The sequence below is a fragment of the Henckelia pumila genome, chromosome 1 (assembly GCF_033568475.1).
Source record: "Henckelia pumila isolate YLH828 chromosome 1, ASM3356847v2, whole genome shotgun sequence".
In the NCBI taxonomy this organism is placed as follows: domain Eukaryota; kingdom Viridiplantae; phylum Streptophyta; class Magnoliopsida; order Lamiales; family Gesneriaceae; genus Henckelia; species Henckelia pumila.
Genome location: NC_133120.1, coordinates 113,842,141 through 113,856,582, shown reverse-complemented (window position 1 = coordinate 113,856,582; position 14,442 = coordinate 113,842,141). Strand labels below are relative to the sequence as shown.

Below are 14,442 nucleotides of genomic sequence, written 5' to 3'. Positions count from 1 at the left end.
TTATACAATCCCAAGTAAAGGAATCTGTAATTTATCCAAATAATATACAACCAAATCGAATAGCTGTATCAACCTCAAAACAACATAAATAAAACCTAGACGAAGCTCCAGCTGGTCAACCACCGACTAGCCCCTCTTGGATCTACCCGCCTCTTCCAATCGCAAACCTGCCCCATGGAATAGGGTGTCCAGAACACAGAGTACGAGACGTGAGCATAAGACGCTCAGTACGAGAGTATGAGTATACATGCATGCAAAGTGAACTCCCTATAAACTCGAGGTCAAGGATCAGATAACAGAGACAGACCGGGCCCTGGTATGTAGCACGCTGTGTCGTCGCTTCAGGAGGTGGCTCCCATACCATAATACCAGTGGATATGCCGGACCCAAATCGATGGAAGTCCAACCACTAACAGGATAGGGAAAAACCCTACTAACAGACATCTCGAAGGAGATAGCTCAGTATGCAAATGAACGCAGCATAAATCAATGACATATAAATCATGCAGTCACATAATACATGCATACTCAGTCAGGATATCTCGAACAGTACTTCCGTACCTCAAAACAGTGCAAGCTCTACCAACTCTAGGTCCACGCCTATAGTCTGCTCTACACTGCCAAATGATAATACTATCATTAAAGTGCTCTAAAAGTCTTAACTAAGCTATTGCATACTCCTAAATATTTATAGGAAGCAAAAGCTATACCTTCGTCCGTCGTTAGCCCTTTGATGTCGATGCCTCCAGAACTTGGGCACAACTCTGCTACGACTTCCGAACGCCTCGCCGACCGCCGGGTCAAGCCTAGGAAGGCTAGAACAACTCGAATAGACTAGAAAGGAGAGGGAAATACTCGAAATTGGCAATTGGAAATGAAGCCTCGGCCCTCTATTTATAGACAACGATCGGAACTTCCGATCCTTGATCGGAATGTCCGAACCTCGATCGGAACGTCCGATCCTGCCATCGGAGCTTCCGAAGATCCTGTTCTGCCACGTGTCAAAATATCACTTGTTGACTTCGGATAGGGGTGATCGGAGCTTCCGATCCTGATCGGAGCTTCCGATCTAACCACACGTCATGGATGACGTAATATCATCGGTGCCTCCGATCGCTCATCGGAGCTTCCGATCCCATTCGGATCTTCCGATCGTGCCTTCGGAGCTTTCGATCCGTTCGATATCCAATTTATTTAATTAGCATTAATCCTTTAATTACTCAATTAGGGTACGGGCTACTACATTTTGCTTCATCATTCAGCTTCAGTTTTATTAAACAAGACTATGTCTTTCATAACATGTTTCAGTCATCAACATTTATTCAGACATATTCTTTGAATTCAAGACATAATTAAACAACTCAATCTTGAGCTTATGATCATTTACAATTCAAAGAATCATAGTAGGCTTGCAAAGTCTAATAAAACATTCTTCAATATTCAAAATATTCAACTTCGAGTTGGTATATTTTTCTTTCTCATCATTTCTATCTGTTGTGGCAAAGAACTATAAACAAAAATCATGTTCTAAGCACTTACCAACAAATTAATATACCTCTGTTCTTTCATCATTTCTTCATCAAAATTCATCATCTGATTGCTAGGTTTCGAAGTTGGTAGACAGTCAATCTAATACATCATTCATCGGTACCTTTCAGGTATCTGAACGATTGATCAAGTTCTTCAGAAAAACTTCTACCTGCAATACATCTAGTCATTCGCTGATATTCTGTTCTGTTTAATCAGAGATACTTTATTCAGCTGAGCAATAATACAGTTCTGTTCAATCTGACCATGCCATTCTGTTTAGTCTGGCCATACCACTCTGTCAGTCTGGGGTGCTTACATCACCCAAAGAACAATATTCTCTTCGATTCTGGGTGCTTACATCACCCGGGGAAATTTTTATAATAACATCGATAAGAATTTGAAAAGTTACAAATCAGTAAATTAATCAATTCAATTTCAAAGGTAGATCAAGAGTACATGCAATTTATTAAATCATCGAATCAAATACTGCATAATCATGCAATACTATAAATGCATATGACTCACTCTACCCCGCTCAGCTTCTATCTCAGTCCAGAACCTACGCTCTGATACCACCTGTTGTGGGGACCTCGGGTTGCCAATATCGTCTTAGGGCAAATAATGATTAATTAAACAATTAATCAAACAATTAAAAGTAATAATAAATCAAGAGCAAAAATTTTTTTTTAAAAAAAAAATCTCAGAGCCTCGCTCGATCGGGCAAAGTCAGCCGATCGAGCGAGCAAAATATCAAATTCTCGGGTCTGCACATATATTGGCCTCGCTCGATCCGGCAAAGTTAGCCGATCGAGCGAGCCATGAATCAAAACTCTCGGTGTGCCCATCTACCTGACGCGCTCAATCCTACAATTACCTGCGATCGAGCGAGCTCAAGGTTTCAAGTCTCTGTTTTTACAAATTGATGGCCGCGCTCGATCCTACAATTCCCAGGATCGAGCGTGCCTCTTGTTTCAAAATTTCTGCAGAATCTGTTTGCTGTCAAACCTTGGAACATTGGCAAGATCCTTCAAATAAATTCAAGCCTATACATGATATAACATCTGAGAACATGCATATATTCATATACGAAGTCTATGGCATCAAAACATGCATTGAATACATCAATTCGAATAACATAATAGACATTAATAAATCAAGCTACACAAAGACTCAAATGTGAGCTTCAAGTCTATAAGTTCATATCAAGTTTGATGCTATCTAACTACCATTCTTCTGCTTAAAACCCGAGTCCACACTTGCTAAGTCTCGCTCCCAATCTGTCAATGTCATATCAGACCAACTCCTGCCCCATCTGTTGCATGCACACATACAAAACAAAGCAACAGCCGGATAAACTTCGGTGAGAAATCATTCTCAGTATAATCGACATATAAATGCGTTAAATAAATTCATATCAACTCTAAACATATCAACTCAAGAATAGAGTAAAGATAACACATATATCGACTCAAACTTCAAATCAAAACTCAATTTATATAGCGCGCTTATCTCAAGAATTGATTCTTATCACTTCATTGCCATCAAGATTCGTATCTGATCTTGACATGGATATCCATCTATCGTAGCCATTCTGGGCTAGAAAATAAGGTTAACCGCAACCTTGACATCGAATCAATTCAATATACAATCATATCAAAAGCAATAAAGATCCACTACCTGTGATGGATCAACAATAACATTAGTTCTACCTCAAGAACAAATACTTAAACAAGTATGTGGTTTGTTCGGGATAACTCAAGAATAGTCGTTCTTGAGTTTCACAGTCCCTGACTCACGATGTCGTCATTATACCTTTCATTCTCGAGTTGACGATGTTTCACATCTGGATAGAAAGTACCACAACTCATAGCAAATCTGCTCATTCAAATAACATTCGATCTTCAAGGTAGAACAACTTCAACTATCATCATTTCTTCTTCGGTTTCAAGTTGAGGTTCTTGAGTCAATAGTCTCCTATTTAACTCTAAAACATATCATCAAAACATGTATATCAAACCTCATTCTATTCAATCATTTCAGAATTGAATCAAAATCATCAATATAGATTCAATCAACATCATTTCAAACTTCAACTTCTTCTTATTCGATATAACTCGGAGTCTTGAATCGTTAGCCTTCGAAACTCAACTGAAATCGAGAAATACAAATTCCATAACATTCATAACATCTAAACAACTATCTCAACTCAGTTATAGGCTATCAAAACGAAGTCAAAACATCAACCGGCGGCGTAGCGATTGAAAATCGGGAACCAACTCGGTATCGAATTCATTATGAACTTCTTATCAACTTCTAATCACTTCATATCATTCATACTTCACATATCAGCAGCTATAATCACATTTTAACAAGTCAAAAACATGCTGAAACCATGACAAGTTCGTTTCTTAATTTATTTCCAATCCGACTGCGATATCGAACGGCATACGAACTCAAAGACATAACATAGTTTCATAATCTGATCTCTGCCATATTTCGTTCTTCAAAAAATACCGAGAGAACAAAATACTTACATCAAATGGAAGCCCTCGTCGCAAGGATTCCAGAACATCTTTCGGAATCGAAATCGGACGAGCGAAACAAAAGTTATCGACGTTTGAAAATCGAAAAGCAAAGGAAATGGAAGAGGGTTCGAGCTCCTCTGTTCACTTTCTGAATTCTGAAGTTTCATACAACTTATGCACGTGTACAAGCTTAAAAATCTTATTAAATCGAATATGTATTGCATAAATTGCAATTTAGTCCCTCAAGTCTTCAGTAATTGCAAATCAATCCTCGGCCTTCGTTTTAATTCAATTTCAATCCAAAATAATTTAAGAATATTAGAATTAAAATCGAAACTCTAAATATTTCCAAATTAAATATACTCGGATTAAAAATTAAATAAATTCGAATTAAATTAATAATCCCGGCCTTTTGCACTTTAGCCCTCGAATCTTTGATATTCTCCAATCAACCCCTGGTCGGGTTTCATCTTCAAAATTAATCTTCGTTAATTCCCAAAACATGGAATTTAATCTTAAATTCCATAAATATACAAATCGAATATTTATTCTATTAATTTAAGAATTCTCGGAATTTAATTCGCAAAATCCGTACATTCTCAAATTAAATATTTTCGGCTCGAAAATTAAATCTATCATTTCCATAACTTCTCAAATCAATGTTAGCCCATAATATGAAATTTAATTCTCAAATCTCATAATTAATAATTTAATATTTTCGGGCCTTACAGGAACTGGTTCCGATGACTTGTAATTTCAAATACTATTTTCACTTTTTTTCCATCCTTCTGGAGATCTAAGTTTTCCTATTATAGAAAACTCCTTTTATTCCGGTGGAATTTCTTGAATAGGAGATTTGTCTCATCTCCTACTTGTCATTCGGTCCCCTTGAAAAGATAACCTTCGAGGTTCTATTTTAAGGTCTCTGTATAGAACCGGTTTGTCTTGAATTTAAATGTCTGTTTCCTGAATTAAAGGAAACTCGATCCTTTTTGGGTATATTGCTTGAGCAACTTTCCCAAAGATCTCTGGAATTTCGATGAACTCATTTCTAATAAACAATTCAGAATGGTGAGTATAAGAAAGAGCATATGAAATTTGATACGTAATAGAATATGGCCTATTACCTTCCTTCATTAGTCTTTTTTCCTTGAAGTTTTGATGTAACGTCAAGGCTCGACTAAAATCTCTATCAGCTAAATTGTAGGCTATTCTTGGATAAATAACTCCCATAATTTTTCCTGCACACAAATTTCCCGAGATAGTTCCTAGAACCGCATCTTGTATATTCCTCATTCTTTTATCGCATACTACAATATCTATGGGTGAATCTATTCCCTCTTTAAAATTAGATTTGATCATAATCTGGATTGCTCAAATATGAATCCAAGACATTGTCTTTGCTACTTCTTCTTTTAATTTTTGTAGTTCTTCTCGAATTTCTTCAAAGGGAATTAACTGCATCTCAATTTGATTACTGGTTAATTCCATAGGGATCGTCATTTTCCTTCTGGATACTTTATAAATCAAATTATGTCTTCTTTGTCTTAGCCCTAGGTTTCCTAAGACCCTTTCAACTTGTCCTGCCGAAAATCCTTGTTACTTCTGTAATGTTGGATTTTCTCTCATAATCCTTTGGAACATATTATGAGATATCGTGGTTTGACTAAAGAACCCAGCCAAACTTTCATGTGTTTCATGCCGAAACACTTCCTCTTTATTCTGATTCTGATTCATCCTCAGAAACTTCTTAACTAAACAATATCTCTTCTTCGTATATGCTTTCATCTGAGGGGATATCCTCAAATTGATATACTTGGACTAGATCTTGAAAGAAGACCGCATCATCCATAGCTGGTGTTGCTTCAAAGAGTTTAACTCTTTTTTTCTCGTTTCTGAACAATTTGTAGATATATGTCCTCTTGATCCACATGTCCAGCAGTTGCAATCCTTGAAACTTTCACTTGCTCTTGTATGAGTTCTTCTGAAAGTTCTTCTTGATGGTGTTCTTCCCCTGTTTTGTGATGAGCCTGTTGTTGGGGATGTTCTTGTAGGTCCACTTCTTCTACACGATCTATAGGATCTGACCTTTTGTTTGGACCAAAATGTTCTTGGTTTCCAAGAACTTTTCATTCTTTTATTATAGAGATTATTTCTGAATTTCTTCCTTTTAAATCCTTGTGATCTGTTTCCAATGATCGTTGGAAGATCATTTTTTTTACAACATAAAGGTGTACGTTTATCTATACCCCTTATTTTCTTGTAGTTCTTCTGTAATGCTGCCATATGGCATCATTCTGCCAATTTTCCTTTCAAAAAAGGAGGCGCGTCTTTCCAATGTATCAAAATTACCTGAAACGCATTCTTTAATCAGCATTTCTCTCCAGGGACTTGGAATTTTTGCAAAAAATAACTGAATAACTACATTTTCCTCGACTCCCGAATTCCATCTGTATTTAGTGAATAACATAATGTATTCATCAACTAAACAGATATCATGTAACTCGAGGCTATACAGAGCTTGAGTATATCTTCTCTTTTTTTTCTATATCTTGATTATTGAAATAGTCTACCCCTATGAATTGTTCTTTAAATAGGGTGGCCATTCTTCCTCCAATCTCGCTGAGGGATTTTCCTACTAAGATTGATTCCTTAGTTTTTGCATAGTCATCTCCCAAGCGATCTTGACAGATGTAACGTCCCGTTTTTATCTTAATTGATGTTATTTGAGATAATCAGTGATTTCAGAATTCGAGATCGGACTTTTTATTAATCAGGGACCTTTTTGCAATTTTTGGAAATTTCAGGGACTAAAACGCAAAAATGGTTTTTTTTATAAGTTAGAGACTTTGACTAAGTCTCCACTTCTTCCCTTCATCATCTTCAAACCGTTCACTCCTCCATTGAAGCGACCAAAAGCTTCCCCAAGCTTTTGTGATTTTGATTCTAGCTCAATCCGTCCGATAGAATTGAATTCTGACTTGATATTTACGATCACAGCATCGAGTGCTCCGTTTGGAAGTAAGTTTCTCTTATTTCTAAGAGGTTTGAATTTTTGGATGTCTTTAGAATTGATTGATATTCGGAGAGGATGACTATGAGTTAGCAGTGATCGTATATCTAAGACGGTTCGAAGATCTAACGACGATCGGATTTGTTATGATTTTTCTTATTATTTTTGAAAACCTTGTTTTTGTGATATGTTGGGATTGTATTGGAATTGAGGTTTTGATTATGAGTTCTTTGGATTGTTATCTTGCTGTCTGCGTTCCCGGTTTGATCAGTATATAGCCGTTATGCCGTCAGTTTGAAGTTTGAACGTCGTTTTGATGTTTTAAGTTATACGAGTTTGATATGAGTTTGATATCGAGTTTGATCACCATGACTTATTTTGATAGATTGAATTGAAGTTCTTGAAGATTGTGAGCCTTGCAGTCTTGATCAGTTTAGAAGAGTCGAGCCGGTATAGTATCGATGTCTTCTTTTATCGATTGATGAACTTGTTTGGATATTGATTGAGGATTTGTTATTTTCAGATTGAAGAGTTTGAAACGACGAGAAGGTATAAGATGACTTTGAAATGGAATAGGACGATTAACTCGAATCCGGATTCATTCGAGTGTCCTAGAAGAAATCACATACTTGCATGTTTATATGCTTATATGAATTTATGATTGAATTTATATTTGAATGCATGAGATTACATATGCATTCATATTGAGACGATTGATTATCCATTTTGAATTAGACGATATGGAGATTATAGCTGAGTGGCCTTGGTAGGTGATTTACTACAAGTGTCGATTAACTCACAATAATGCCCTAGAGTCTAGAGGATTAAAATATACCTCGTCCACCTCGAAAGGGGAGTTCGGTGTGATCGTTGGATATTTTAACCTCGGGATCCCAAATCGAAGAAAGAAAGAAGAATTCCATTTGATTATCTGAGTTTGATAATCCAGAAGTTTTAAAGTCATGAATATCATTTTAATTCCGCAATTGAATGAATTACTTGAGGAATATGTGGAATTTGATTTTATATCATGTTTTGATATATTTATGTGTTATTATATGCTAGTCTCTTTTACTGGGAATATTATTCTCACCGAATTATCCGGCTGTTGTCTTGTCTTTGTATGTGTGCTTGGCAACAGGTGGGGCAGGACCGAGTCAGAGATCGCATGGCTAGATGGTAGAGTTGATAGAGTAAGGCCTTGGTGTTTTAGAAGTCGATTATGTAATCGAACTTGTTATGTTTTGTATTCGGATTGTAATAGCTAGAACCGATGCATGTTCTATCCTTTTGAGCATTGATCAACTCTAGAATTTCATGTCTTATTTGGAGAGATTGTGATTTAATGCATGATTATGTTTTGATGAAAATTTGGGAGTTGTATTGCTTGATTTTGGCTCTGTAATTGCTGAAGTTTTTCTGGTGTAGCAGAGCACGGACCCCGCGCCTCTTTTGTGTAAGGGTCTGTGCCTCCTCGCATTTCAGAATCTTGGTTTTTTTGTGCATGCACGGACCCCATACCCTTCATGTATAAGGGTCCGTGTAGGCTGTCAGAGAATTGGCTATTTTTGATGTTTTGCACGGACCCCCTTCCGGACTTGACCCGGGGTCCGTGTGTTCTTGAAATTGTAGGCACGGACCCGTGCACGGATGTGTGCACGGGGTCCGTGCATGTGTTTATATATATATATATATATATATATATATATAAATTCATTTACTTGTAATCTTGTATGCTTTATTATTGTTTATCCTGAGATTAGATGATTAGAATCGAGGTCTCACAACAGATCCCATTAGACTCATTTCTAGAAGTTTAATGAATCCTTCTTTATTGAGATCTAATGTTCCTGCTGCAATTCTCATAGCTGATGTTCAATCATCTATGAGATCTTCTCTGTTTTTGAAGCCCGGAACATCAAGGTTTAACATAACCCCATAAGGATGTATCGGGTCTAAAACAGTTTTTCCATAAGGAGTTTGATGTAGTGGTATCTTACTCCTTCTTGATCTGGTTCCTGCTGGATGTGAATTTTCTCCAACATGGAACTCACTATGTGGTTCTTCTGTTCTAACCACATATCTTGGGGGATTCCCTATGGGTTGTTCACCCTCAGGGAAATTTATTTTTAGATCAACTACTTTAAGATTCACAAAAGAATCCGCAAGATCTTGTAGATCCTCGAGATTTAATCTTTCTAAAGTAGTCATCAGATATTGTTTTTCTCTAATACTGTTTTTATAAGATTAATCATCATTTCATCATCAGTTAAAGATTTTTGAACCATTTTGATTTTACCTTTCTGATGTAAAAAAGGTTCGGTACCAAACGAAAGTGGTAACCTTCCTCCTGTATTTCCTTTTTTAAAACCAGAAGTGTGTTATAGATTTATGATTTTATTTTGAAGATCCTTTAGAGTTCCAAGAATTTCTTCTTGTTTCTTAAGGATTTGTTCAATTTGCCGAGGTATTTCATACAGCTGATTGCTGTAATATTGTACCGTCTTTTGAATTTCTCTAAGATCTCCGGAGAGTTTAGAGGAATCTGGGGTAATCTCTAAAAATTGAGAGTTAGAAATCATCTTTATTTATCCCTTCAAAATTGAGAGCATTAATCACAACATGTTCTAAGTAATCTATTGTGAATAGATTAACTTGTTTATAGGATTTCATATGAATAAAATCCTCTTGATTCAAACCTTCGTTTGAAGTCATCTTTTGTAAAAATCTTCTCCTCAACAAAGAAAAATATGAATTAACGAATAATATAAAGTCTGAATAATTAACCTAAAGCTCTGATACCATTTTTGCGGATAATTTCTTGTACCATAATTAAGCACAAAATCTTCAGATTTTAGCATAAAGTCTTTAGATTTTAAGCATAAATAAACATAAATTAAGTACAAGAATTAAACATTTAATTATTCAAGTTTTGTGGTCCTAGGGAGCTATTGCAAATAATCTTATGGGTAGGGAGTTAGGGCAATGTCAAGTTTGGATTTAGGGATTTATCACCAATTTGCTCTTAATTTTCTATCTTATATTTTTATTTAATTCATTAAAAAAATAGTTGTAGAATATATTATTAACAAAAAAAATCAATATAAAATTTTAATTTATCAAATCTTACGATACATTGAATGCAAAATCTCACGATATCATATCAAAATCTTACGAGATAATAATAAAATATTAAAACATAATTATTATAAATATTAATGTACGATATATTGGTGCTACGTTTGACATTATTTTAGATATATTACTACACCCAAACACTTTCACTTTAGCGGCGGAGTTGTCTAACAAAAATCGATTCTTTTTCTTTTTACCAAATCTGAATTCTTCGAGTGCTTTTGCTCTGATCCGTTTCCATACGCTAAGTCTTCGTCAATGAGTTTCGATGCCGCTCTTACATATATGCATGCAATCATCATCGGCGGAGCTGTATTCTTCACTCTCACATTACATATATGCCCTCCCAAAACACCGATTAATGATGCCGATTCCCTTGCATTAATTCTCTTCAAATCCTTCTCAGCAACACCCTTTTTCTTTCGTGACGCCCCTCGTTTTACGTTCTTTTATTTAGCATTGTTTTGTCGGAATTTGAGGGTTTTTTGTTATTTAGTTGCTGTTGCTTGTGTATGTAGGACTGGAATTCGAAACCCTTGTAGAGTCCGTGGTTTACTCTGTTTTTCATCTGATTTCAGGGGGAGAGCCATGGAGATTTTGTGGGTTTGATTACATTTTTAATGTGTTATTCATAGGGTGGAGAGCCCCGCCCTGCCAGCCATTCTTTTTGGTTCATCAAGAATTGATTTCGATTTTTTTTTAAAAGAAGGGGATTAATTTCTATCTTTTCTTTGAAACAAAACCCCTTATTTTTCGTGGGGTTTTTGTTTACGTTTGGAACATCTTGCTGTTGGTTTTAGTAAGTATAGAATTTAATCTTGAAGTTGGTTGGAATGAAGAGGGTGAATGAGAATGATGATGAGGGGGTGACTGAAAACTCTGTGGTGTTTAAGAAAGGTAGATTCTTGAATGGGATTGATGAAAGTGATGGTCTTTCGGAAGGGACTCAAGGTGAGGAAGAGAGAATTTTGGCGGAAATGGATGGAAGACGGGGCTCTTTGGACAATGAAGTTTCTGGAGATTTTGGAAATTCAAGTCTTGGTGTCCTGAATCAAGCAGACAATTTGGACTTTGATTTGATATTCGGGCACGGAGAACAGCGGGAATATATTGATCTCAATGTTCCAGTTTTTCAAGGATTTACTCAGGAAGGACCAGTGATTGATCCGAAGAGAACAGAAATTATTGACATATCGGATGATAGTGATGATGAGGTAGAGATTGTGGGCTCTAGTAGTGGTACTGGAGCAAAGGATAAACAAAAGGAGATGACTATGTCTTCTGATAGCATGGAAAATTTGAATCATGGATTAGAGATAAATCTTTTGGATAATTTTGTTGGTGACAATGGTCCAGTGACTGGTTATGGGAGGAATTATGCTGGTGAAGGAGGGATGGCTAATGAGGACAATTCGTGGTTAACACTTAACAACGTTTTCTATCCGAATGATGTTGAAATTATGGCCAGGCAATCAGAAGCATTGCCTGCAATACCAGATCGGTTTCAACTACGGTTGAGATATGAAGAGGAAGTATCAAGACGTAGGGCAGAAGCGACCCAAGCATTTCTGAGACAAACTGCCAAACGGTTTGCTCGTCCCAACTACCTTGGTGAGAGTAGTGGAAACAAAATATCTGGTCAGGAAAAGAATTCTCCTGGCCCTTTTTCAGAGGCACTTAAGTTGATTAAAGAATTGACTTCTAAGGGAGAGTCTCAGGATGTAATCAAGTGGAAACCATCAGTCGAAAATCTGGATCATAGGATTACTGCTCCCCTTGTTCCTTCTCTGTTGGACTTATCGGTGAAAGCTCTTGCAGAGAACGCCGAGGGACTAGTATCGCTTGAACTGGTACCTGATATGCTTCGTAGAAGATTAACAGACGTGTTGTGTGATACTTGTAGAATGAGCGTCCATATTTTGAATCTTCTTGTGAAAGGATATCCAACTGAGATAAGGATAAAGAATTGTTCATGGTTAACTGATGAACAATTTCATCAGGCGTTTAACAATTGCCAGACAAAAAATTTGATGGTAACTTGTCTTGCTCATTCTTTTAGTTTGTGCTTTATTTATACGGTTCCAAGGTTGTCTTTTTAACAGTTCGAGCATAGTTGCATCTTTCTTATATTACATTTATGACAGTCCTTGTGTAATTGTATTTACAATTTGGATAACCTTAATATTCTCCTGCTCACAAATTGGTGAAGCAAACTAATTATTTTGCGATATTGATGCAGGTGCTTCAACTTGACCTCTGTGGGCAAATCATACTTGATCTAGCATTTAGGGATATGTTATCTCGATCCTCAAATAAATTTTCTAGTTTAATTATTATATCCCTAAGAGGTGCTTGCCGTCTCTCGGACAGTGGACTTAAAGAACTTGTTTTAGCTGCACCATATCTGCAATCTATTAATTTGGGACAGTGCCCCATTCTCACCTGTGATGGCATCAATTATATAGCGGATCTGTTGGGACTGAATTTGAGAGAACTCTATATAGATGATTGCCCGAAAATAGACGCAATGCTGATTCTTCCCGCTTTCAGAAAGTTCAAATGTTTGGAAGTGTTGTCTGTTGGAGAAATTCAGAGTGTAACTGATGAGTTTGTCAGTGAATTGATTAATTCTTGTGGACATAGTATTAAGGAACTTGATTTGGCTAATTGTCAGTAAGTTAATTTATTTGATAAAACCACACATCAGAATGATCAATAGCAAGTTCAAAATTACTTTAGGTTCTTACTATTATTCAACTGCAGGGAATTGACTGATTGCGCTCTCAAAACTATTGGGAGCAAATGTGTTGATCTATGTTCATTGAATATATCATACCTGCATAACTTGACAGACATGGGAATGGAGCATCTTGCCAACGGTTGTAAATCAATGCTACAGCTCAAACTTTGCCGCAATGGGTTCAGGTTTTTGCTGATTTTCTATTTTTGTTGAAAACGGCCACGACATGCAAGTCTGATTCGGTTTTACTTGGCATTGGATTCTTGTGTGATGTTTGGTGATACAATACAATCAGCATCTAATGAAATCTGATATTTGACGATGCAGTACACACTACACATATCGATCTCATATTGAAATCGATCTACACTTTATCATTCAGCATGTACTTAGTCAATTTCTTTCAGAGGAGTTATATTGTTATTGGTTAAAGCTACAGGAAAATTTCTGTTTTGAAGTATCAGACTATCAGCCGTGCATCTCTTGGATGGAAAATTTTCACTTGCTAACTTTACTTGCTTTGTGCATGAATCTTGGTGGTGAACATATCTTTTCCTAGTCTTTCCCGACTAGTAATCAAATATTTTTTATTTTCTGTGTTTTAGTGATGAAGCTATAGCATCGTTTCTGGAAAGCTGTGGAGGATCTTTGACAAAACTCTCGTTAAATAACGTGAGAAAGGTACACAATGCCTCTCTGAATTGTTCAGAATCATCTTCCTACCTTCATTACACTAAGTGGCATGGCCTTTATATATGTGACTTGGCCATGGCACAAACAACACGCCAAGAACACTTAACACCCCATGACCACGTTTGTTACTTTTCAGCCTCATATTTTTTCTAGCTACGTGTAGATACATACATCTATTCGAATCTTGATCTCCCGTGTATAACAGATTGGATCGAACACAGCCTTTTCCCTCGCTAAGTATTCAAGAAAGTTGTTGAGTTTGGATTTATCGTGGTGCCGTGGAATCACAGATGAGAGTCTTGGATTGATAGTAGATAGTTGCCCATCATTGAAGCTGCTTAAGTTGTTTGGTTGTAAGCAGGTACACTAATGATATCGTTTTTCCTAGTAGCTAAGGTTCCAAATAGCAACTCTGGGATTCACTCGTTTAATTCTGTGTTCGTAGATCACTCGGGTATTTTTGTATGGACACTCCAATCCAGTGGTGCAGATAGTTGGCTTAAACCTGACTCCAATACTAAAAAATGTGGATTTGCTCGAGCCCGAGGAAATGTTGCTACGCTACTCGTCTCCCGATTCGACGGACCTGTGGTTCTAGATAATAATGTCTTTGTTGGCAAAACCATCTTTAAATTCCTCAGGTGCTAAGACAGAAACATAGATTTGACAACACAATTTTGGTAGTCCGGTATGAGTTTGATTTTAGAGATGCAAAATTCAAGCAATGTTACTTCAGTAAAGTTACGTCGTATTTGGATATACTAATTCATCCTTATTTTAGATGCATACACCATATTCTTCATTTG

At 36.6% G+C, this 14,442-nt stretch overlaps 1 protein-coding gene across 1 annotated transcript; it reads left to right on the top strand.

Annotated features, from left to right (window-relative positions):
- Positions 1–10,367: 10,367 nt before the first annotated feature.
- On the top strand, positions 10,368–14,438 carry LOC140887787 (DNA repair protein rhp7-like). The gene is made up of 6 exons (XM_073295270.1): positions 10,368–12,236; positions 12,443–12,876; positions 12,967–13,128; positions 13,549–13,624; positions 13,842–13,997; positions 14,082–14,438. Exons 1-6 carry the CDS (start codon positions 11,037–11,039, stop codon positions 14,232–14,234), a joined length of 2,181 nt encoding a protein of 726 aa, XP_073151371.1. The 5' UTR covers positions 10,368–11,036; the 3' UTR covers positions 14,235–14,438.
- The last annotated feature ends 4 nt before the right edge of the window (positions 14,439–14,442 follow it).